The sequence below is a fragment of the Scardinius erythrophthalmus genome (genome assembly GCF_964197995.2).
Source record: "Scardinius erythrophthalmus genome assembly, chromosome: 24".
Taxonomy (NCBI): Eukaryota; Metazoa; Chordata; class Actinopteri; order Cypriniformes; family Leuciscidae; genus Scardinius; species Scardinius erythrophthalmus.
In genome coordinates this window covers 16443057-16466024 of record NC_138244.1, presented here as the reverse complement: position 1 = coordinate 16466024, position 22968 = coordinate 16443057, and the positions used below count along the sequence as shown (strand labels likewise).

The following is a 22968-nucleotide window of genomic DNA, read 5'->3' as shown; positions in this document are numbered from 1 at the left end:
TATGAGTTTGCATTTCACTGTTTTCATTCATTTTGAGGAATGCTGAATGTATTTGTTCAAGTGAGATGAGAAAAGGCATGCTCATATTTAGTCTAGAACTACAATAACATCATGTTCACAGCGAACACAACGCTTCAGCACTTACCTATGATTTCTCTCAACATGTGGACAGGAGAGCTGTCAGTTTATAAATGGGAAAACAAAGTAACTTGCGTTACTTATTTGAAAAAGTAACTCAAGATATTTTGTTGTAAATTTATAAGTAATGAGTTACTTTAATAGTTATTTGAAAAAAAGTAATCAGATTATGTAACTCACGTTACTTGTAATGTGTTACCCCCGGTTACTCATTTAGAAGGATGTCGTAGCCTAACATTTGAGTCATTATGCAAAACCTTACACTGTCTTCAGTCATTACTAGAGTAAGAGTAAGAGTAAGAGTAAGAGAACTAGCCAATAAATTATTTGGTTTTATATTTTGGATGTAATTTAAACACAGACCATGTGGTAAAACTAACAAAATTACTTCATGCATTTTATCATTCAAATTACACATTCATATTTATTGCATCCTGATATGGCCAAGTTGTATGACAGTTATAAGCATGTAGCAAGTTATACACAAAATATACTTTTATATTAACATTTTTTAACTGGTTCCAAAGCTGCAATTTTGTCCTGTTCCAGAGCAGCTCTTTTAAGACTGGGAAGATCATGAGAACAAGGACTCGGTGGTCTTTTTTCTGGCTTTCCATTCCCTTGCGGTCCATCTGCCCATTTGCTTTCCTCTGAGAGAGTCTCGACTGGAGGCTGATATCCCGGCTCCTGCTGGTCCAGCGGTTCTTTGGACAGAAGAATACAAATGGAAGGAAGCGTTCTGCGTATGGTCATCTGAACCGGGTCGCTCTCCTGGCTCTCCCAAACCTCAGTCACTGTCCTGTACTGGAGCTTTGACACCTGGTGTAAGCCCTGCACTTTCCGTTTCATAATCTCCGCACAGGTGATGGTTTTGGTCACAGCCCGTCCCGTCCCACTGAACAGAACCTGCGACGTTGGAGACGCGTGCCCGTCGCCTTGAAACCGAGACATGGCAAAACCCAAAAGGTTCCTGATCTTGCTTCCTTCCTTCACACGCATTTCCAGCACCTCAGACGACAGTCCTGGGATTGGACATGGGATTGGTTCTCCAGTGGAACAGACCTTCCTGAATCCTTCTTGCTTTGGTTTGTTAGGAGATCCAGTAAAGTTTGTGGGATTCAGTTTAGAGGGTTGGATAGATGTGGTACAGGTAGATTGTGTGTTATCATGAAGCTCTCTGCCCGGCATAAACATATTTATAGGTTATTTATATGTTCTTGAGGCTGCAAAATTTAGTACCACTTGATAATATTTCCCAGAACTGAGTCCTAGCACTATTCTGTTCCAACATAAAAGAAATTGCACAAGCGTGAGGGAAAACAAATTATATGAAATGCTAATGTTCTGTTATTCCCAAAGCTCTGAACTGAATGACAAGGCAGTTGACTTGAAGAAAAGAAAAAAATCTGTTCTGTAAATCGAGAAAATTCATCAAAGCTGAAAGTGCTGAGTATCAGCAATTTCTCAGTCACTACCTTTGAAGCATATTTCAGTCTCTGTTAGAGGGGAGCTGTAACCAAACAAGGGGAAAACATGATGAATTCAGAGGCAAAACCACATTTAACATTTAACTAGCTCTATTTTGGGTATAATGTAATTTTTATCCAAACTTTCAAATATTGCATCAAAATTTTCAGCTTGTAGTTTATGGATGATTGATACCATGGACAGTATAAACAAATGTATTCAAAATAAATGTATTACACAAATAAAATAATCATTTTAAATAAAATAAAATTGCAAATAATAATTCTAAAATAAGAATCTAAGACAAAATCTGCTGAGTAGTAATAATGGAACAACAGTTTTAAAAAGTGATTTTCCACTATTATTTGCAACAGGATCTGCAGGATATAATCAAATATTTTTGTTATCAGAGACAATAGAAACAACTGTGCATCAAAACCACTCCTTTCCTGGTTAAAAAATGAACTTGATTTTCACAAGTCAACGAATTTGCGACAGCTGAATGTAACACTTTTGACAAGCCAAACATGTCAGAGTTACATGTAATTTAAGCTATACAAAATAAACTTTATTTCATAAAATAAGTATAAGTTATTATAAGTATATGTAAGTATAAGTATATGTAAGTATATTTAAGTATATATATATTTATAAGTTATTATTATAAGTTATTATAAGTATAAGTATAAATTTCTCGTCCAGGCCCTGGTCATTTCTAGGCTTGACTACTGCAATGCTCTTCTGGCTGGACTTCCATCATGTGCAACCAAACCTCTACAGATGATCCAGAACGCTGCAGCTCGTCTTGTCTTCAACAAGCCCAAGAGGGCACACGTCACTCCTCTGTTCATCTCTCTGCACTGGCTACCTCTCGCTGCTCGCATCAAGTTCAAGGCATTGACGCTTGCTTACAGATCTATCACAGGCTCAGCTCCCTCCTACTTTCACTCACTACTACGAGCCTACATCCCTACCAGAAGCCTACGCTCGGTCAACGAGCGACGTCTCGTGGTTCCATCACAGAAAGCCACAAAATCACTTTCCAGAACATTCACATTCACAGTTCCATGCTGGTGGAATGCTCTCCCCACCCTCATCCGGAATGCAGAATCCCTGACAACATTCAAAAGACAGCTGAAAACCCATCTCTTCCGTGAGCACTTAACCGCATAAAAAATAAATAAATAAAAATAAAAAAAAACTCCCCTTTCCCTCTAAAACCTCACTTATCGGGCCTATGCTACTCTGTATAATGCCTGAACTTCGTATCTTGAGCACTTCTTGCGTTGTTTTTGTTTTTTTGCCTCTTCATGATGACTCGCTTATTCTAGTCCTAATTTGTAAGTCGCCTTGGATAAAAGCGTCTGCTAAATGACTAAATGTGTAAATGTATAATGAACTACACAGAACGTCTCCAGTACATTTTAGAATTGCCCAAAAATCAAACATAGTTCAACCCTTATGCACGTTATCACGTCTGTCAAAAACTTAGGTTGGCTGTTGGAATATTGGAACTAAAAACATCGACATAAACACTCATGGGCATCAATCACTTCACCGAATACTTGCTGGCTAATAAATTAATAATTATTACCATAGGATCCATAATTTTTTTTTCATCCACATAATTTGAATATCACAACATCGAAGTCTGTCAAAAAATAACATGCACAAGACACTAGTATTTACGAGAAGCAGAAGTCCAGCGTGTACACGCATTTCCTGGAAAACCCACACTACCGGATGTTTTGAGTGTCATTGCTTTCTGAGAAGAGGAAGAAAATGGCGGCCTGAGTGACTTTCGGGCTGCATCCTAAATTTCACACTTCTCTACTATATAGTAGGTGAAAACAGTATGTGACAAAAGAAATATGTCCGAATTTACAGAACTCATAAAAGAGTAGGCAAAAAGTACCCGGATGACCTACTACTTCCAGTGAGATTCTGAAGTGTGCATACGATAGACACTTTAATATCCCATGAGGCCACAGGAGATTATTTGTGAATGGCAGTGAAGCGATGTAACTGATGCTGGTAGGTCACATGATAATGACAACATGGCGAATATAGTACATCCAGATTAAATTCATATTATATAGAACATACTTTTTCAGCAGTCATGAAGTAATTACTTATTCAAAGTGAGTACCTACTCAAGAGAGTATGCGATTTCGGACCCAGCCGCTGTCTGTCAGAGATGGTAACGTACGTAATTCATAACGCACACAAGTATAAATTTGAATGATCAGGGAAGTGAATGAAATACTTCCCACCATGCTAAAGAGAATAAATGCCAATCCAATTGAAAAACCTCACCGGGTTTGTGAACATCATCCAACACGTTGATCTTGAAATGAGTCCCTGTAGTCTTCCAATTTGACTCTCATATGCTGATGTAATATAATTTTGATTTGATTGAAATTTTTATAAAATGTAGTTTGATCACTATCCTCTCAGTTGTTAAAAAGATTAAGGCAATAATCAAAGTTTGATCAAATGTTGTTTAATATTCCAATAAAAGATGATACATTTTGAAATTTGTTACATTAAATTACCCCTTAGCAGATTTTGACTCATATAAGAAATAAAAAGAAATAATAATAATAAAGGCAATTGTATTTAGATATACAATTACACGCAATTAAACTAAAATGTGTATATAATACAAATTTAATTTAATAAATAAAATAATAATAATATAAAAGTCAAGCGTATTTAAACATGCAATTACACACAAATACAATAACTTTATGGAACAAGAACAAATTAACGTTGAATTGATTTAGAAGAAAACATCTAGTGATGCATTTACCTTTTTGCTCTTAGAACTCTCATAAACGTCCACTGTAAGGTGAAGTTCTGCATCTGTCACCGCGTTTCACCCTTGACGCCTGGTCATAATCTGAGACCTTTCGCATATTTACTCTTAAGTGGTGACTGCCACACTCCAGAATGTACTGAAGACCCAATCTGAGAGGTTGTGAGGGACATAGAGAGGGAGGAGGGCGGAGAGGCAAAAGATCTCTTAAAGACACAGTAACTGAGTCTGGCAAGTGCTCCGTGTAGAATTGAAAATTTCATCCTGGCAAATGCTTCCCCGAGTTCCCCGTTTAAAATCCTCAGTGTTTATGAAGTCCTGTCAATCAGCGCGTGTCTGTGGCTGATTAACATGTGTGACTGATTAAGACTGAGAGTTTTAAACACATCCTCCCATGCATGACGGCACAATCCAGCCAGTAAACAATTATCTATATAAGCACAGTTGACTTATGCCAGGAATCTGCTTTTAAATGTGGCTTTGGGCCAACTACTTATTGATGAAATTATGTTTGTATATAAAAAAACTAATGCTAAATTGATATAGCAACAACAAACTGCCATTTACCAAGTGAGGATTCATGGTGAACGTTAATGTCCGAAGGTGGCTGTTTCGTCGGTTCCATTTCATCGGTTCCATTTCTGCATCTATTCCCACTGTGGCTGCTGAACGCTCTCAAAGTGTTAGAGCCCCGAGGCTGTGATTTCAATCAGAGAAGAGGGCCACACGGTTCTGCTTGACAAAATACACAGTCTGTATCCTGAAGGGGAGCATCCAACATTCTAGAAACTGGGTTGACAGAAGGAAAGGCAAGCTTTCTGCTCAATGAGACGAGAAAGAGTAAAAAGCACAATTATACACTGTAAAATGTACAGTAAAATATATTTTATATGCAGTTAGATTGATGGAGGGTCTTAAAGTTTATCATAAGTTGCTTTTCCTGTAACTATATAGACAAGGTACAAAAACAAAACACCAACACTAAAATAATGCAGTAAAAATTCATGTAAAATCAAACAACATTAAACACTCCATTGCACATAACCGACAACAAAAATAATAAGAAATATAACTATAAAGAATTCGATACAAATGTGATTGTTCATGCAGTGATGTGTTTCTCCATAATTAAAAAAAATACAATTTCAAAAATATTGTGCTATAATGGTAAATATACTGTATTTTTAAAATATTATATTTTCATATGAAATATTATTTTTTTTTTCTTGAAAGAAACTGTTTTAACAATATTACACAGAGAAATTACTTGACAGGTTTTTTTTTTTATTAATAATTGAATATGTAGGCTATTAAATTATTAAAATATTGCTTATTAATATGCTACTTTACATTACAACATTAAACAGTAAAATGTACATAATAATAGCAATAATAATAAGGGAAAAACCCTTTAAAAAATCAATACAAATGTGATGGTTGATGCAGGGATGTTTTACTCTAAAATTATAATGCGATTTATAATTAAAAAAATATATTTTAAGAAGTATTTTACTTTAAAAGTATATATATATATATTGAATTTTAAAATATAACACAATTTCATATAGAATTATTTATGTTTACTTGTAAGAAACTGTTTTATCAATATTCTATAGCAAAATTACTACAACAGGTTATTATTAATAACAATATTTATTAAAAATATGTTACTAAATATACTTTACCATTTAGAGTTAAATATAAGGTTTTAAAAGATGATAAATTAAATAAAAGGATACATTTTGTCTTTTACAAAGCACAAATTATGAATTACTTATTATAATTTATACTTATATATATATATATATATATATATATATAATGTTTTTGTTTTTATAATTTTATTTCATTTGTGTGTGAGTTTTTTTTTTTTTTTTACAATTAAATAAATGTTTATCTTGCATATTTGGTTAGGTAAATATTTTTGCTGTAGCATTTTTACATTGTTTCCCACCAAATGAATGCTATTTTACAGTGTAAAAGGGTGGAAACATTTCAGTGAGTGTCTTTAAAGATGCTATAGGACCAGTTACAGATATGCTGGTGGTAAAACTGGGCCTTTCAAGTGCACTGCCAACCAGACGGTCTTATTTTAGTAAGCTCCCAGAACAGATAAAAGCGAACATGTTGACAATTACTGTTTCAATTACTTTATCAATCTCCATAGACGACACACACTCACAGCCGTTATCTGCCCGACAACAGAAACCAAGCCGCAGGGCCTCTCTAGCGGATTTCTTTGGAAGTCTTACTAATTTAATTAAAGGGAAATTAGGTCTCAAAGAGGAGCACTGCAGATTGCAACACCCCCAGGGAAATGAAGTCAGAATGAAGTTTGTTTAATGGTGTGAGGCGACTGAGTGGGGCTTCAGTGAGAACTTTGGTTAAAGAGGCAATCTCTTTTACAAAGGGATGAGAGGAATATTAAAGATTCGCTTTTTACTTCACGTCCGCTGGTGTGGAAGGAGAAATTGGGCGCCAGTCAAGAGCGTTTCAAAAACAAACTGTAACAGCAAGTTCCTCTGTAGCGAGAAATATGCAAGCTTGAAAACTGCCCGGGTAATTTTCTCGCTGATGAAAAAATGGAAAAGGGCTCCTTCATGCCTCACTTCCATTCTGGAACAGTTCTCCCTCACGGCTCAGTCCAAGTGCTTTCTGAACACGTTTTGCTGAGGGTGTCAGAACTACTCGAGCTGGATTGTATCGAGGTGTGTTCAGCCGTGATCTGCACTTGTACAACATTTGCGAGGGTCAAAGCATTCAAATGTGTCCCGAGAAAGATAATAACCACACACAGTGAAAAAGGGGAACAGAAGGACTAACAGAATAAAAAGTGGATCATTTAAACTAACATCGGGATGTGTCAGTAGTGATGTCTGCACTGGGAAAAAATAGTTGTTTCAACTTAAAAAAGTAAGTGTTCGTGCTGGCTTAAAAATTTTAAGTTTAGTCAACTCAAATATCCAAGTTGTCACTTAGTACAACTTCACATTTCAAGTCGACTAAACGTAAAATTTTAAGGCAGCACGAACACTTACTTTTAAGTGGAAACAACATTTATTTTACAGTGTAATTTAATGAAAGATGTGCCTAACATCAATCCATTTTGCACTGGTCCTGTCTACTAAAAGAAAACTTTAGAGTAAATGATAAAGAAAAATCATGTGCACATTATCATACAAAGCAGTTTTCGGAAGCCTACAAAGAAGAGGCAATTTAGTCAAAGTGGATAGGACAAATTAAAGCAAGTGACAAAAACAAGATGTTCCACTGCCTTTTTCAATGTTGTTATTCTAAAATAAGAAGAGAGAACAATTGTGTTTTATATGACATAGGCATCTTCAAAATAGAGAGATTGTGTTGGTTAATATATAAAATGACTGTTTTATATATCATTTTATATATTAACCAACACAATCTGGCCTATAACATTTTTGTATAGGACCTTAATGTAACCTATTCCTACAACGTAAAATACATACTTTAATATAATAACAATAATAATTTTTAATAATTGCACATTATAATTTTTCTAAATGCATTTTAATATGGGATGAATATTAAACAGTAAAGTTAACTTAATATTATATTATTATTAATATGTTGTATCACTTTTTTATTTATATAATAAATCATATATAAATAAAATAAAATAAAATACATAATTATAAGTAAATCTCTCTCTCTCTCTCTCTCTCTCTCTCTCTCTCTCACACACACACACACACACACACACGTATAATATACTTTGGGTATGGGGTCTCGGAGCAGATGCGGGGCTCATGTGGATGTAGTGCACTGTTATGAATTATTATGTGTTTCTGCTTCAGAGGAGAACAGACCCGCTGGCTAAACCGAGAAGTCAAAATGTCCTTTGGGACTTTGGCGCGATGCAACACACTATTAATTTTTTTAGGGGTCGTGACTCACAACAGATAACAGTATGACAACAGACCTAGCCTATTTATTTCTACCATTATGGGGACTTTCCATTGACATCTATGTTTTTAAAAAGTTATATGTATAGACTGTACACCAACAGTTTGCAGAAACGTTTTAGTTTAGACGTTATTCAGACCGTTTATAAACCGTTTTCATTGTTAGGGAATTTGAGAGGTCTTAAAGGGATAGTTCACCCAAAAATGTAATCACCATCATGTTGTTTTAAACCTGTATGAGTTTCTGAAATACAAAAATGGGCCGTTTGAAAAAGCATGACCCTCAGTCAGATTAGGTTAGCGTCTTCTCAAGTTTGACATCGACCAAAAATCATACCTTTCTCGTCTGTAATGTGTCATTACGTGTAGTTTATTGTCAGTCTTCTCCACTCGAAGCTCTCTGAAGAGTGAATGAGAACACGATGCCTTTATAGTGCACAGCACCAAACGTGAACATTTCATGTAAGAGGTTTAAGATCCATATAACAAGTGGCATCACAACATTCTCATGAAAATAAACTCAATCAACTGACGGATATGCTGCATTTCACTAGTAAACATACATTAAACAGGACCTGTAATCTCTAGTCTAGTGTTAGATGTAAATAGATGTAAACACTTCAAAATGGCAGGTTTATAGAATTAGAAGCCTTTCCTATTTCATTTCCAAGTTATTTTTATGCTTCTCTTTAGGCAATAGAGACCCCCAGTGGGCAAAATGGGAATTCATTTTTTTTTTTTCAACTGCTGTAAATTCAACAGCACTTCTCATTATGTAGAAAAAATGTAAAGCGAACATGACATAAATAGAGACTAAATTAAAAATCAAGAAAATGTTTTATCAAAAAAGTTACAAAAGGGGTTTCCGTTCTTTCCATGTAAAGACAAACTTGACTGGAGGTTAGCGTCATCAAAAACACCTAGTTTGAGGTAATTCTTTCCCATTTTCAGTTGATATGTTCCCTTGTAGAGTTTCTCAAAGCGTCACAGTGGTGAAACGGGTCAGTCAGGTCGATTGTCCTCCAATCACCCGCAATATCTCCTTCTGTATCCGGACGTCCTGTGTGTTTATGTTAGCATCTCCTACCTGACCGTCCTCGTACCTGAGGAATGAGACAAAGAACATGCTAAAGCGTAGACCCAGCAAACATAAATATGTTTTATGATTGTTTTGTTAATGTTCACATTAATATTTAAAAACGTTATATCTGAATGTTCTCTGAACGTTAAAAATATCCACATATTTAAATGTTTTAAAAACGCTTTTTCCCCCCTTCATTTTCTTCTTCTTTCTTCACTTTTATCGTTTATGGGATTGTTACTTTTTAATGTTCTCTGAACTTTCTTAAACAAGTAGTAACATTTCAGAAATGTCCAACAAAACGTTTCAGGTAAAAACGTTCCATGAATGTTCTATAAATTATGTTTCTTTGTGCTAATGTTTTGAGAAGTTTAATAAGACCAGATAACTTTGAACAAATGTTTTATTAAAAGGCGGCATGAAATCAAAATGGACAATTTGGTTTGACCATAAAAGTTAACCTCCCCTGTTAGCGGGGAAGATACTCACACAAAAAAGAACCGTGTGCAGACATGATCAGAAATCGGGCAGACCCAAATATTTCCATGTTTCTGTAGATCTTTGGATGTTATTACTGTTGAACAAAAATTAATAAGGCACTTTTAAAATGTTTACTATTAGTAAAAAATCTCTACAATGATTTGAATGACATAATTTGTATTTCCAGGTATTATAAACATCATACCCTCACACAGAGCAACGCAGTTCAGATTCCGACTCTGAAGAAACCTTGAATGTACGGGTCGACACTGCAAAAGAAAAATGACACATTTAACAGTGATACATACAATACAAGAAAGTAAGAAGTGTCTTTCTTGTAGCTGATAAACTAGCGATGTGAGTGCAATCCCAAAAGTGAACAAATAACACTTATATGACTCTGCTTATATTGTTTCCAATCAGGTTCGACTCACCTAATACGATTAACTACAGATTGCACCTGTAATACATCCGTATCAGTCCAATCTCCACAGATAGAGTTAATACCTGTAAGACAGTGTTGACCCGGTTGTAGTGCTGTACTAATTCCTCTTTAGTAGGCATGTGGTGCTGTCCTTTTCCCATTCCTGCACACAAATACAGCAGCATTAATTAACACTGCAGTAAAACATTCAAAATTATTTCAAATACTTCAGAAAAGTTTCCTCAAAAACATAATCTGGCAGTGGTATTGATGGTACTCGGATATAAAATCATAGTACAGAATGATTATCATGGGTGTTTGTTTCAGTTTTTGATGCCAAGGACCCTCAAAACGTATGATACCTTTGCGAGGGGCCTCCTCCTTAGAATATAAAGGCAGCTGTATATTTTAATACATGAAGATACATTTATGTGAGAAAACCATTTATTATGATACTATAAAGTGTCTATAATACAAAAAAACATGTTGTTTTCTAAATGACTTCAATCCCAAATTAATATAAATTATTTATAATTACTTTCTCTGACCTGTTTAAAAAATAAAAATAAGTTATTAATTTACATTTATTGTGATTAATCTCATAATCTGACCAGTTTCTATAGAAAATACAAATAATTTACATTTATTGTGAATAATCTCATAATCTGACCAGTTTCTACAGAAAATACAAATAAATGATATTTATTGTGATTAACCCTCAGACGGTCCTCGGTCATTTCTGACCGAAACATTTTCTGTTTTGAATTTCTAAAAATCACAGCTTCATCGGAATGTTATGAAACTTGGTGACTTTTATGGCATTAGGTATGTGAATACAAAAAAAAATTGAGGTCATGATCCGAGGATGCTAAGTGGTCGTAAAAAAAATAGTGACGATTTTGGTCTTCGGTCAAAAATGACCGACCCATAGGAAATGAATGGGAAATTGACAAAAAAAAAAAAATTATCCGAATTTTTGTGTGTACAATCTACAAATCGGCCTCAATCCTAAAAAAAAGTACACTGCTGTAAAGGGGTGACACTCTACAACATCAAGAGTACAAAAAAGACACACCCACCCACACACACAAACATACACACACACTTTTATACACATAAACACCAATAAATTTTGATTACAAAAAATCTGTTTTGAATTTTTAAAAATCACAGCTTCATTGGAATGTTACGAAACTTGGTGACTTATATGGGATTAGGTATGTGCACACACAAAAAAATTGAGGTCATGATTCGAGCATGCTAAGTGGTCGTAAAAAAAATAGTCACACTTGTGGTCTTCGGTCAAAAATGACCCCTATAGAAAATGAATGGGAAATTGAAAAATAAATAAAAAATAAATAAAAAAATAAATTAAAATTAATATTATTTTACAAAAAGTGTTATAATTGAATGAATTGCATTTTTTGTTACAAATTCTGTAAAAAAAAAAAAAGTAAATGTGTCCATAAACAGCTGGGGAATTCACATGCCTCTCCATAGAGAACTGTATAGATGCCATCTAGTGGTTACACCATGCTTCTACGCTTTCTCTCCATACTCTCACCAGATGGTGCTAATCTGCTTCAAACATTTTTTTTTGAAGGCCTAGACTCTATATTAAACTAAAATACTGCATAAATAAAAAATAAAAAAATACATATATTTATATAAATTTTTTTATTAATTTCAATGGCAAAAATAGACCATAAATATTGCATAAATATGAATAAATTCAATAAAATGATCTAAAATACAAAATTAAAAAGAATAAATATTATAGAACAAAAATAAATTGCATTGGTTTTACTGGGATGGAGGAAGTTTCATTTTTAGGCCTCCGGTCACTTCTGACCGGGAAGGCCCAGGATGTGACTCCGAAACGAACACCGTCTGAGGGTTAAGCTCATAATCGGACCAGTTTCTAAAGAAAATACAAATAAATTATATTTATTGTGAATAATCTCATAATCGGACCAGTTTCTAAAGAAAATACAACTAAATTATATTTATTGTGATTAATCTCATAATGTCTGACCAGTTTTTAAATTCTTAATATATATATATATATATATATATATATATATATATATATATATATATATATATATATATATATAATTGTTAATTTATATTTGTTTTGATTAAAGGGTTAGTTCACCCAAAAATGAAAATTATGTCATTAATGACTCACCCTCATGTTGTTCCAACCCCGTAAGACCTTCGTTCATCTTCGGAACACAGTTTAAGATATTTCAGATTTAGTCCGAGAGCTTTCTGTTCCTCCATTGAAAGTCAATGGACGGCATACTGTTGACGTCCAGAAAGGCAATACAGACATCATCAAAGTAGTCCATGTGACATCAGTGGCTCAATCTTAAGTTTATCAAGCGGCGAGAATACTTTTTGTGCGCAAAAAGTAAACAAAAATAACGACTTTATTCCACTATTCATTTCCTTCTCTCTGGGCCTCGAGCTATTTCAGGTAGTGTAACTGCGTAGCGCGTCTATGTTGTACGTCACACGTAGGCTCACTATTGGCCGACGCTGGTCATGTGTGATGCGTGTGACCTACAACACAGACGCGCTACGCAAAAACACTCCGTGAAATAGCTCGCGACAGTATGCCGTCCATTGACTTTCAATGGAGGAACAGAAAGCTCTCGGACTAAATCTAAAATATCTTAAACTGTGTTCCGAAGATGAACGGAGGTCTTACGGGCTTGGAACAACATGAGGGTGAGTCATTAATGACATAATTTTCATTTTTGGGTGAACTAACCCTTTAATCTCAATCTGATTTGTTTTTAGGAAAACAAAATTGTAGATATATTGTGATTAAACTAAAATAATAATAATAATAATATTAGTATAAATAATTTATATTTATGGTAATTAATCTGACCTATAATATCTGACCAGTTTTTTAGAAAATGATCAGTCGAAAATGTTAAATTATTGCATTATACATATTTAATTAGTATCTTAAGTTAACAATAACCTTGAAATATGTTTTTATTTCTCTCAAATTTTCTGTGGACCGCCTTGCAGCCCTGAAAAGTTCCTGGATCCTAGTTTGAAAATCCCCGAAGACCTAACTGGTATTATCATGGTGCATGTCTAGAAAATCAGGGTATTACCATGGTCCCTGTCCCAAATTGTCAAAATATGTCCAAAATGTCTCTGTCTCTCAAAATGTCCAAAACGATTAACTTTTCGATGCATATTTAAAAAAAATGTAGCACCAAAGACTCATACCTGAGTATCCAAATGAGATGCTGGAGATGGGGCTGAGGTAGATGCCCTTCCCATAGGCCGCCCCATGCAGCTTGTGTCAAAGAGAACAGGAAGAAATATTGGCCAAGGCCCAATATGCTAAGCAGGAAATCTGTGGTAGGGTAACACACTACATTGGGGTAACCGTGGTACCTGTAGTTTCGTGTAAGAGGCGTTTACAAGTCCATTTCGTAGAATGGAGTGCCAGTTTTCAATATGAGAACCACTGAAGATAAAAAAAAAACAGGGATTAGTCACAGAAAGTCAAGATTTTCATGTTGCTCCAGGCTGGTTTATGTTAGTGATCATGATATGATCTCATGCTAAACTGAAGCTCACTGAAAAGCGAACGTGCTGCCGTGGAGTTTTCGGGCGGTGCGAAAGCGGGCCTCTTTGGCAGGAGGACTGCTGAGGAGCAGGAACTGATGGGAGGTGTGCATGAACTTCAGTTGCTGGAAGCACAAAAACGGAGGAGTGAGACAGAGGACATAAAGGTTTAGTCACGCTGTTATTTGAGAGAAAATGTGATCAAACGCCCTTACCCTGCTGGAGGGGAGCTTGACAAAGTGAGACCTGTTGCTGGATATAATCCTGAGAAGAAAAAGAAGATTAAGGGTCATTACAATGACAGGAAAATGTCTGAGGAAACACAGCTTCACTCACCACTGTAGCAGAGGATGTGCAAGCGAGTCCATTTTGTCCATCTGTTTCTTTATTTCAACATAAGGGCCCTGTAAAATATTAGTTTAGGTGTCACTCATTTCCTTAACAAGGACTATGAACGGTCTATAAAATGTGAATGTTGATGTAGCAATTGTGAGTCACAGTCATAGCGCCAACAACTGGCAGAAGGAAGTGTGTCATAACAACAGGCTTTGAAATTGTCTTCTTATATTCACAGAATTGTTTCGAACTTGGTTAGAATAATGCCAAGACATGGATAATGTAAAATTACGTGTCTCAAATAGTGTTTGCATTTTACAAATGACTCACTTGTGTTATTTCTCGGATTGACGTGATGCTGTCTAATGCTCTCTGCAGCCGCTCGTAACTTCTTTTCTATAAGCGGGAAATGAACACAGTCATTCTAAACAGGAAATTCCCGAATTCTAAAAATGAAATTAGAAACGTTTTGTCTGGTAAAGAAGCTACCTTCGGATTGAAGGCCAGAGACTTGGGGTCATGAGGGTCAACGACAGAGGGGTAAGGGTCAAAGATAATGCTTTTACGGGCAGATTCAAGTGCAGCACGACACATTGCCACCAGCAGGTCCACTACCTGTATAAAACAGTAATATTGTGAAATATTATTAGATTTCAGAATAACTATTTTCTATTTACTGGTAAATATACGAGATGGTCCTCAATGCAGAGCATAAAATCCAGGGGGAGGAGTTGGATAAAATCCAACTCCTCCCACCTTACATATACCTAAACCTACCCGTCTCCACCCCCTGATCCCTAAACCCACCCCTAAACCTACCCATCTCCACCCCTAAACCTACCAATCTCCACCCCTTATATAAGATCCGACTCCTCCCCTCGGATCTTGTGTACTGCATTGAGGTGCTACTGAAATATACACTAAACGTAATTTATTCCTGTGATCAAAGCTGAATTTTCAGCATCATTACTCCAGTCTTCAGTGTCACATGATCCTTCAGAAATCATTCTAATTGCTGATTTGGTGCTCAGTTTTTAATAATTGTTCTTATTATTATGATTGTTGAAAACAGTGCTGCTTAATATTTTTGTGGAAACCGTGATACTTTTGAAAATTCAAAAGAACATTTATTTTAAATAGAAATCTTTTGTAACATTATAAATGTCTTTACTGTCACCTTTGATAAATGTAATGAATCCTTGCTGAATAAAATGATTAATTTCTTATTTAAAAAAAATTCTGAATGATCATGTGACACTAAAGACTGGAGTAATGATGCTGAAAATTCAGCTTTGACATCAAAAGAATAAACAACATTTTAAAATCTACTCAAATAGAAAATAGTTATTTTAAACTGTAATAATATTTGACAGTATCACTGTTTTCCTGTATTTTGATCAAATACTGTAAATGCAGACTTCTTTCAACAACATAAAAAACTTTTGACATAAAATTTGATATAAACCCATCTTATATAACAACAATAGAAGTCTATGGTATGGTATGGTTTGATTTAGCTAAGTGAAGTGTGTGTGATACCTCAGCTCCTGTGGCTACATCTTCTGCAGCTCCTGACATGACGCCCAGAGTGTTGAAGGAGAACACGCACAGTTCTCTCGTACAAACAGCAGGCTGAACGACACAATGAGAAAATAGATTGTGATGATAGTGATATGGACGTACCGGTGCATTTCAATGGAGATTTCCAAGTATGTGTTGTACCTTGAGCATGGAGCCGTTCTGAAAGACATGCTGTTCATCACAGACCACGCAATAATCGTTCAGAGTTGGGATCCTTTGTTCTGAGTACTTCAAAACCTAGAGGACAAAAGGTAAGTTGGATAATCAGGTTAAATAGTTTCATGAATAAAACAGCATGAACGAATACAAGAAATAAGACCAATTGCAATTCATTATGCAAATATTAGAAGTGTTATACATTTTAACGTAGCATGCATTGAATAATGTTGAGGTTTACCTGAACGAGGAAGCCGTACTCCAGGGTCGGGATGCTCTTGCAGTGCATGAGCGCTTGTGAGGAGAAGAAGAGTTGAATGAGCTGCCTGGTGGTGATGTGCACCGTGGATCTTGAGCCTGGGACGGCCACAGTCTGTTAAAAAAGCACTGCGTCAATCATTTGAGAGACAGTGTGTGTGTAGATATATATATACATACACACTTATATTCATATATATACCGGTATATATATATATATATATATATATATATGGGGTCAGAGAGAAAGTGATACTTTTATTCGGCAAGGATGCATTAAGTTGGACAAAAGTGACGACAATATAATAGATTTTAGTTCAAATAAATGCTTTTCTTTTGAACTTTCTATTGATCAAAGAATCCTGAAGTAAATGCATCACAGTTTCCATAAAAATATTAAGTATTAATTAGGGCTGTCAATCGATTATTTTTTTTTTAATCGCGATTAATCGCATGATTGTCATGAGTTAACTCGCGATTAATCGCACATTTTTTTTTTTTTTTAATGTACCTTAAATTAATACTTTTTAAGTTTGTAATACTCTAATCAACTGGGCATGGATAAATATGGATGCTTTATGCAAATGTATGTTTATTATTGAAACCATAATCAACATAGAGCATGAAGACGAGACATGTTTCAAAGGTCATATGTTTTTCAAAGAACTTGTTCATGTCTATTAGACACATGTAGAAAGAACAAAGAAATATCAGGTTCCCATTACTTCTCTTTCTTTGCACTGAGCAATTTACTAACACAAACATGTTTAGATTTTTGCATGACAGGGCAGCTCTTCTGAAAATGCTACAAGTACATTTATTATTTATTATTACATTATAGTTTGTCTCTCTCTGTGCCCATTTTGATGAAGCTAAATTCTCAATAAAACAGTTTTCATTGGTATATTTTACTGTTTCTGTTGTCAAACAACGAAATGAATTTGAAATAGTGAATGAAAAGCGAACCATTAAGACATAACCAGCTCTCCCTTCCAAGATGTTAATCTGCACAAAAATCCTGATAATCGAGCCGTCGTCTGATGAAATCAAATACACATAAAATAAAGACAATATCTGTGCTCTGATTTCGGCTATACTTGCAAGTAAAATTAGAGAAGCAACATAATATATGTGTTTAACTGAATTAAAGTATCCTCTCTCCAGAGAGAGCGAGAGAGAGAGAGGCGCGCGCGCGTGCTGGGAGAGCAGTACCGGCGGTACCGGTAGATTCTCAGAAACTAAATAAGGTTTGGGCGCTTTGTTGAAGGAAAAAAAAACGCTAAATGGTTCTGCAATGTCGCTAAGTTAGCAACACTGTGTATCTCCATTTCTCCAACTAGGTTTTAGGCCACGGGTCAAACAGAAAATACGCGCTGCGTTAATCGAGCGTTAAAAAAATTAGTGCCGTTAATATGATTTTGCGTTAACTCGTTAACACGCTAACTTTGACAGCCCTAGTATTAATATTAACATTTGTTTTCAAAATTGATAATATTAAGAAATGTTTCTGAAGGACATCAGGATACATATAGATTACATTATTATATGTAGGCATATTTAAACGCACTTGTCCAATTGGGTTGGAGGTGTGCAGATCTCCTTTGGTGCAGGACATAGAGCGGCTCATCAAGCGGGTCACTCTTAACTCTTGTCCTGCTGGCCTTGCTTTCACCCCAGGGCCCTGAATTAGAGGAACACTGGAGCACCTGGGGGGAAAAATAGCCGTTAACATGTAACACTGTTAATATTCCTATTAGGATATTTGGCACATATTTTTTACTCTCTGGATCAGTGGTTCTCAACCTTTTTTACTCCAAGGTCCCCCTTCTTCTCCAAATCAATACTGCAAGCGGTTCTATGAATATGCAAATTAGTCCCGCCTCCACTCACTCACACCAGCTCAGAGATCCGCTCTTTGTTGATCACACGTTGACTTGATTGGTTACAAGGTAACTTGTGAACTTTTTTTTTTAAATATTATCTCGCGGTTCCTCTTGGATGATCACTGAGGCTAGTGAGCCGAGCCCCCTCGGGTTGAGAACCACTAGATTGGATCTTATCTTACTTGGTTATTGGTGAGAAGATGCTGAGTCCAGCTCTGAACTTCTTGATGGTTCCTCCAGCCTTAAACCAGCTGTGTCTCTTCCTCTGTTGTGCGTTCAGGAACTCGTTGCTGAGATGTCTCCATTGATTAGATACAAAAGTGCTGAGAATTCTGGGAGAAGACATCAATATTTGTTGGTGTAATCATTACCGAGGCATATGCAGTATGTCAGTTTGGACAAAACAGAATAGAAACACAGCTCACCTTTTAAGCTGCACCCCAAGGCAGAAACCATCTTTACAAGTTGGCTGGAACACCTCCACAGTGGGTTCTTAAAGAGGTGGAGATGCTGTCAGCGGATTTAAGTTGAGTCACTTCCAGTCTTTTGTAACTAAAATAGTTACTCACCTGGTCCATCCAGATACTGGGAGAGGGAGAAACGAAGGCGTAAAATGATTGGCTCTGTTCTACTGACCTTCCATGCTGATGCCACCTCCTCCTGCAGAATGCAAACATTATTTTAGTAGCATTGAGATACTATTAAAGATTTTTTTATATGTTGAATTTTGTATTTTAATTTTTGAATTTTCCATTTTCATTTTGAGTTAAAATTTTAGTATTTTAGTATAGTGTTTTTTATTTATTGATTATTATTTCAGTTTTAATTTGAATTATTTTAGTATATCAAGCTAAGCTCAATGAAAATGTTGAATTGGGAACTAGCTGTAATGAAATAAGTTTTTTATATTTTATTTTTGTTAATGTTTATTTTATTTCAAGTAACAAAAGTAATTTTTATGGTTTTAGTTTTAGTTAAAGTTAACTATAATAGCCCTGAGTAGGGGATGTGAACTTTTTCCTACAGTGCTATGCATAAGTTTAGACACCCATGCTAAAGTTGACTAAAAAGAGGAATAAAAAATCATCTTTTGGAAATTGAACTTAATGCCTTAATTAAAAAAATTAGGAAAAATCCAACCTTTAAGGACACCAATGCAAATCAAACCAGCTATTAGGCTAACTGAAATAAAACCATGCCAATCTCTAGGTATGGTGAAGGCTATGTGATGATGTGGGGCTATTTTAATTCCAAAGGCCAAGGGAACTTTATCAGGATGCATAGTATCCTGGATCCATGAAGTAACTGGCCTTTAAAAATAAAAATCTGCCTGCCTCTATGGGAATTTAACATAGGGGTGTCCAGACTTATGCACCCTGTATTTTAAGGAAGAACATTTATTTATTTACGATACATTATTCATTCACAAAGAAAATTGGTGTCCTTAAAGGTTTGATTTTTCCTATTTTTTTTTTAATTAAGGCATTAAGTTCAATTTCCAAAACATGATTTTTTATTCCTCTTTTTAGTCAACTTTAGCATGGGTGTCTAAACTTATGCATAGCACTGTACGTGATGGTGCATTTCTGCCCTTTTTCAAATGGCTCATTTGGAATATGTTAAATATGGAAATTATTAAAGTAAGTTCCAAAAGCTCTTACATCCAGGAAGCTGACATTAATGTGGAGGTCAATGTCCACATCGTCAATGGTCTCATACTCCCTGAAATAAAGAGAGCACGTAAAAACTCCACAGTTACATTTGATGGTGAACATTTTGTGGACAGAGGCTTCCCAAACCAAGCACTGTAAAAAATGTGGCTGCAATTAGTTATAACAACTTAAAATTTGTTGAGATAACTTAAATATCCAACTTAACTAAACTAAACTAAAGTTAACTAAACTTAATATTTTTAGTCAAGCATGAACACAGACTTTTTAAAGTTGAAACAACGCATTATTTCTTAATCACAGCAATCAATTTTTACAGTGTAATAATATAATAAAATGACCTCAAACACAGTAGAAATGACATGATCCTCATATACAAGCTTAGTTGATTTCCTTTTATTCCCATGTTAGCAGTTCATGGGACTTGTTGAAGCTTCGTGGGTCAAAATGTACCTGACAAAAACGGCACTTTCAGAATAGATGTCCTTCACTGCACCAACATCGATGTCCAGCTGCGGGTGTCGACTCAGGTCAGTGGCATAATGACCCTGCATAGAAACTTGTGTTAGCATAAGAGTCATCTACAATGTACAAGGATACATTTCATGTCTATTGATGATAATAAATATAAGTAATACAAATAAAAAGTTTTATTTTATGACAATAACCCTGTACTAAACGAAAAACTGTTATTTTAAATGCATTATTTTAAGAGCCCTCTTGTTTTATTCCAATAATGTATCTAAAATAACGTCATGTCAAGGAGTATATTAATAAACTATCAACTATGTTGGGTACATTGTTATGGTTTGCGATATATATTTATGTTATATATATTTATTTCAGTTCAAATATATGTTCAAATGACGTTAACCTGACCAAGAAAATAGCATGTGGTTGGCCAGACAAGGCCTGCAATTGAAATTATGAGTCAAAATGGTGAAATTGTCAACTATGCGACCTATAAACCTGTAGAGCCAATTCTTATATAACATATACTGTCCTGGCTCTATGTGATTATGTCCACTGTTGATAATGAATTGTTTGCCATAAATTGGTTTTTATTATTACATTATCCACACAGGTTGGAGTTTTGCATAACATTACCGAAATCATCTTTAAGGCATATTTATGATGAAAAAAAGTTCCTGTCCTTAATGACTGTGCTGCGGATATCACATGAATATTTGCAAAAAAAAAAAAAAAATCCAAAGTGTAGCACTTAATCAGAGTGTGTAGTCTACAGCTAGATCTGACAGGGAAACCATTCTTTCATTTGTAATATCAAAATTATGTTGGCTTGCAGTTATGTTACATTGATGCTGAACTAAAAAACCAATAGTCATTTTACTGTTTTAGGAGCTCAACCAAGTGAAAATAATGTCCCGAACAATACGTTCATTTGTTATTCATTAAGAGAGGACAGTTACTGAAAAACTGGAGCCATCTGCTGCTCCTCATACTAGGGAGCCGCCTTTAAACCTACACTAATCCCCTGAAAACCCCACAATGCACTTTGGTAACACCAATGCACTCTACATTCAGCCACTGACGAATGTAGATGAGCAAAATGAACAAATTATAGATAAAATACATGTAGATAGATCTATAAATACATGAATAAATGAACAAAACTAGCTTTGTTGACTAATTTAGCTAATTAGCTTCAGATTTAGCATGAGTTTCTAATAGATTGTTTGGTAATATGCTAACCTGGGCGCCGTAGATGAAATCCTCACCATCGCTGTCACCATCCGAGTCCTCGTCGCTCCAGAATTGCTCACCGATGCTCTGAAAAAGTTATCAGGGGTCAATCACAGCTAATTTCCCCTGTGAAGCACTAATTCATTACCCATCCCCCATTCATTAGACACTGAATAGCCCTTATCAGTCAGTCAGTAATCTACTCAACGAGGTGAGTGTGTCAGTAGGGCAGCCTACATCTTAGATCATCCGCTTGGTCTGGTTAAGTCAAGGCATGTTATTTGCGTACAGTGCGTTAGATAATGGTTAGCATGTTTGTTTTCCCTACCATGCTGTTCATAGATGCTGCTCTAGTGAGTTTCCTCTGCCACATTCATCCATTCCAGCTAAGTGTGGTTTGGCTAGGCTGGGATTTGTTTGGGAAGTCAACGCAGGTTGAACAAAGCCGACTGAAGGGCTGTGCTCATTTATTGGGGTCCATTAGCAAAGTCATCTCCATGGCAGTCTGTGACAGCACAATTCAAGAGTGGTAATTCATTAAACATCCATTTAGAGTTAATTTGTGTCACCACACATTGACTTATGTGTGGTGCACATTACAAAACACTTAAAATGTGATTGCATGCACGTATTTTATATGGAGGATTACATTTATTGATTTATTTTTAATATATTTTTTATATCGAATACAGTATTTTTAAATAAAGTAATTCTAATAATCAATAATGTAGACACTGTAAAAGTCCATTGTTTCTGTTCTTTACAGACGTCTTGTGTTTGTTAATTATCCTGTACACCTGTTGGATGTTCTGATGTTTTCTTTAAACAATAAATGAATGAACTAAAATATGAATGAATACAACATAATATGAGCACAATCCATAAAATATTAAACATATTACATTTGCAGTAGTTCTGCACTGTAAAAGAAAATTCCAGTCTTACCTCTTGAAGACAAGGCAGATGCTTTAAACCAGGTTTGTATGGCATAACCTTAACAAAACATCCCAAAATGCTCTACACCAGGAAGCGTGTGTATATATAGTGAGTTGGCTGACACAAAGAGTCTTAATTAGAAATGAGTACCCCTATTGTCTAGCGTTACTGTCTCTCATCTGGCTCCACTCATGGCTTGTTTTCTCGCTGTCTCCGCTGTCTGCTTTCTCCCTGACAACACACGACAGCTCGGGCATGCTCAGTGTGTGCCGTCCGGGTCATGAGACCGGCAGCTGACAGCCAGTGTGTAGTAGCAGGAGAGGAGGGGAGGGGGTGAGCTGAAAAGACATGGCTGGTAGATCATGGAACGGAAGATCAAATACAACCCCCTGCGTGCCCATGACCTTATATTTTCATCTCTTAATGCATGCTGTGTTATACACACACGTGTGAGTGTGTGTCATTCATTTAACAAAGGGCAGATCTGTTGCTTTTATT

At 35.5% G+C, this 22968-nt stretch overlaps 2 protein-coding genes across 3 annotated transcripts; both read right to left on the bottom strand.

Annotated features, from left to right (window-relative positions):
- Positions 1-639: 639 nt before the first annotated feature.
- Positions 640-1326, bottom strand: rpp25a (ribonuclease P/MRP subunit p25, a; the record flags this gene model as incomplete). Its single annotated transcript, XM_081355859.1, has 1 exon — positions 640-1326. One exon carries the CDS (start codon positions 1324-1326, stop codon positions 640-642), a length of 687 nt encoding a protein of 228 aa, XP_081211985.1.
- Positions 1327-8711: 7385 nt separating this feature from the next.
- On the bottom strand, positions 8712-22721 carry parp6b (poly (ADP-ribose) polymerase family, member 6b). 2 transcript variants are annotated; one of them, XR_014029438.1, is made up of 23 exons: positions 22480-22721; positions 21863-22039; positions 21544-21621; positions 20284-20378; positions 19822-19882; positions 18730-18820; positions 18586-18652; positions 18343-18492; positions 17845-17983; positions 16261-16392; positions 16005-16100; positions 15822-15914; positions 14772-14897; positions 14613-14678; positions 14283-14350; positions 14162-14210; positions 13959-14071; positions 13773-13845; positions 13602-13671; positions 10357-10509; positions 10128-10191; positions 9932-10016; positions 8712-9464 (listed from the first exon to the last, which is right to left on the bottom strand). XR_014029438.1 is itself a non-coding variant. In XM_081356908.1 (23 exons), exons 2-23 carry the CDS (start codon positions 21905-21907, stop codon positions 9368-9370), a joined length of 1938 nt encoding a protein of 645 aa, XP_081213034.1. In that variant the 5' UTR covers positions 21908-22039; positions 22480-22721; the 3' UTR covers positions 8712-9367. The 2 variants fall into 2 exon arrangements, 1 of the variants encoding a protein (XP_081213034.1); XM_081356908.1 differs by having other exon boundaries at positions 10430-10509.
- Positions 22722-22968: the final 247 nt, after the last annotated feature.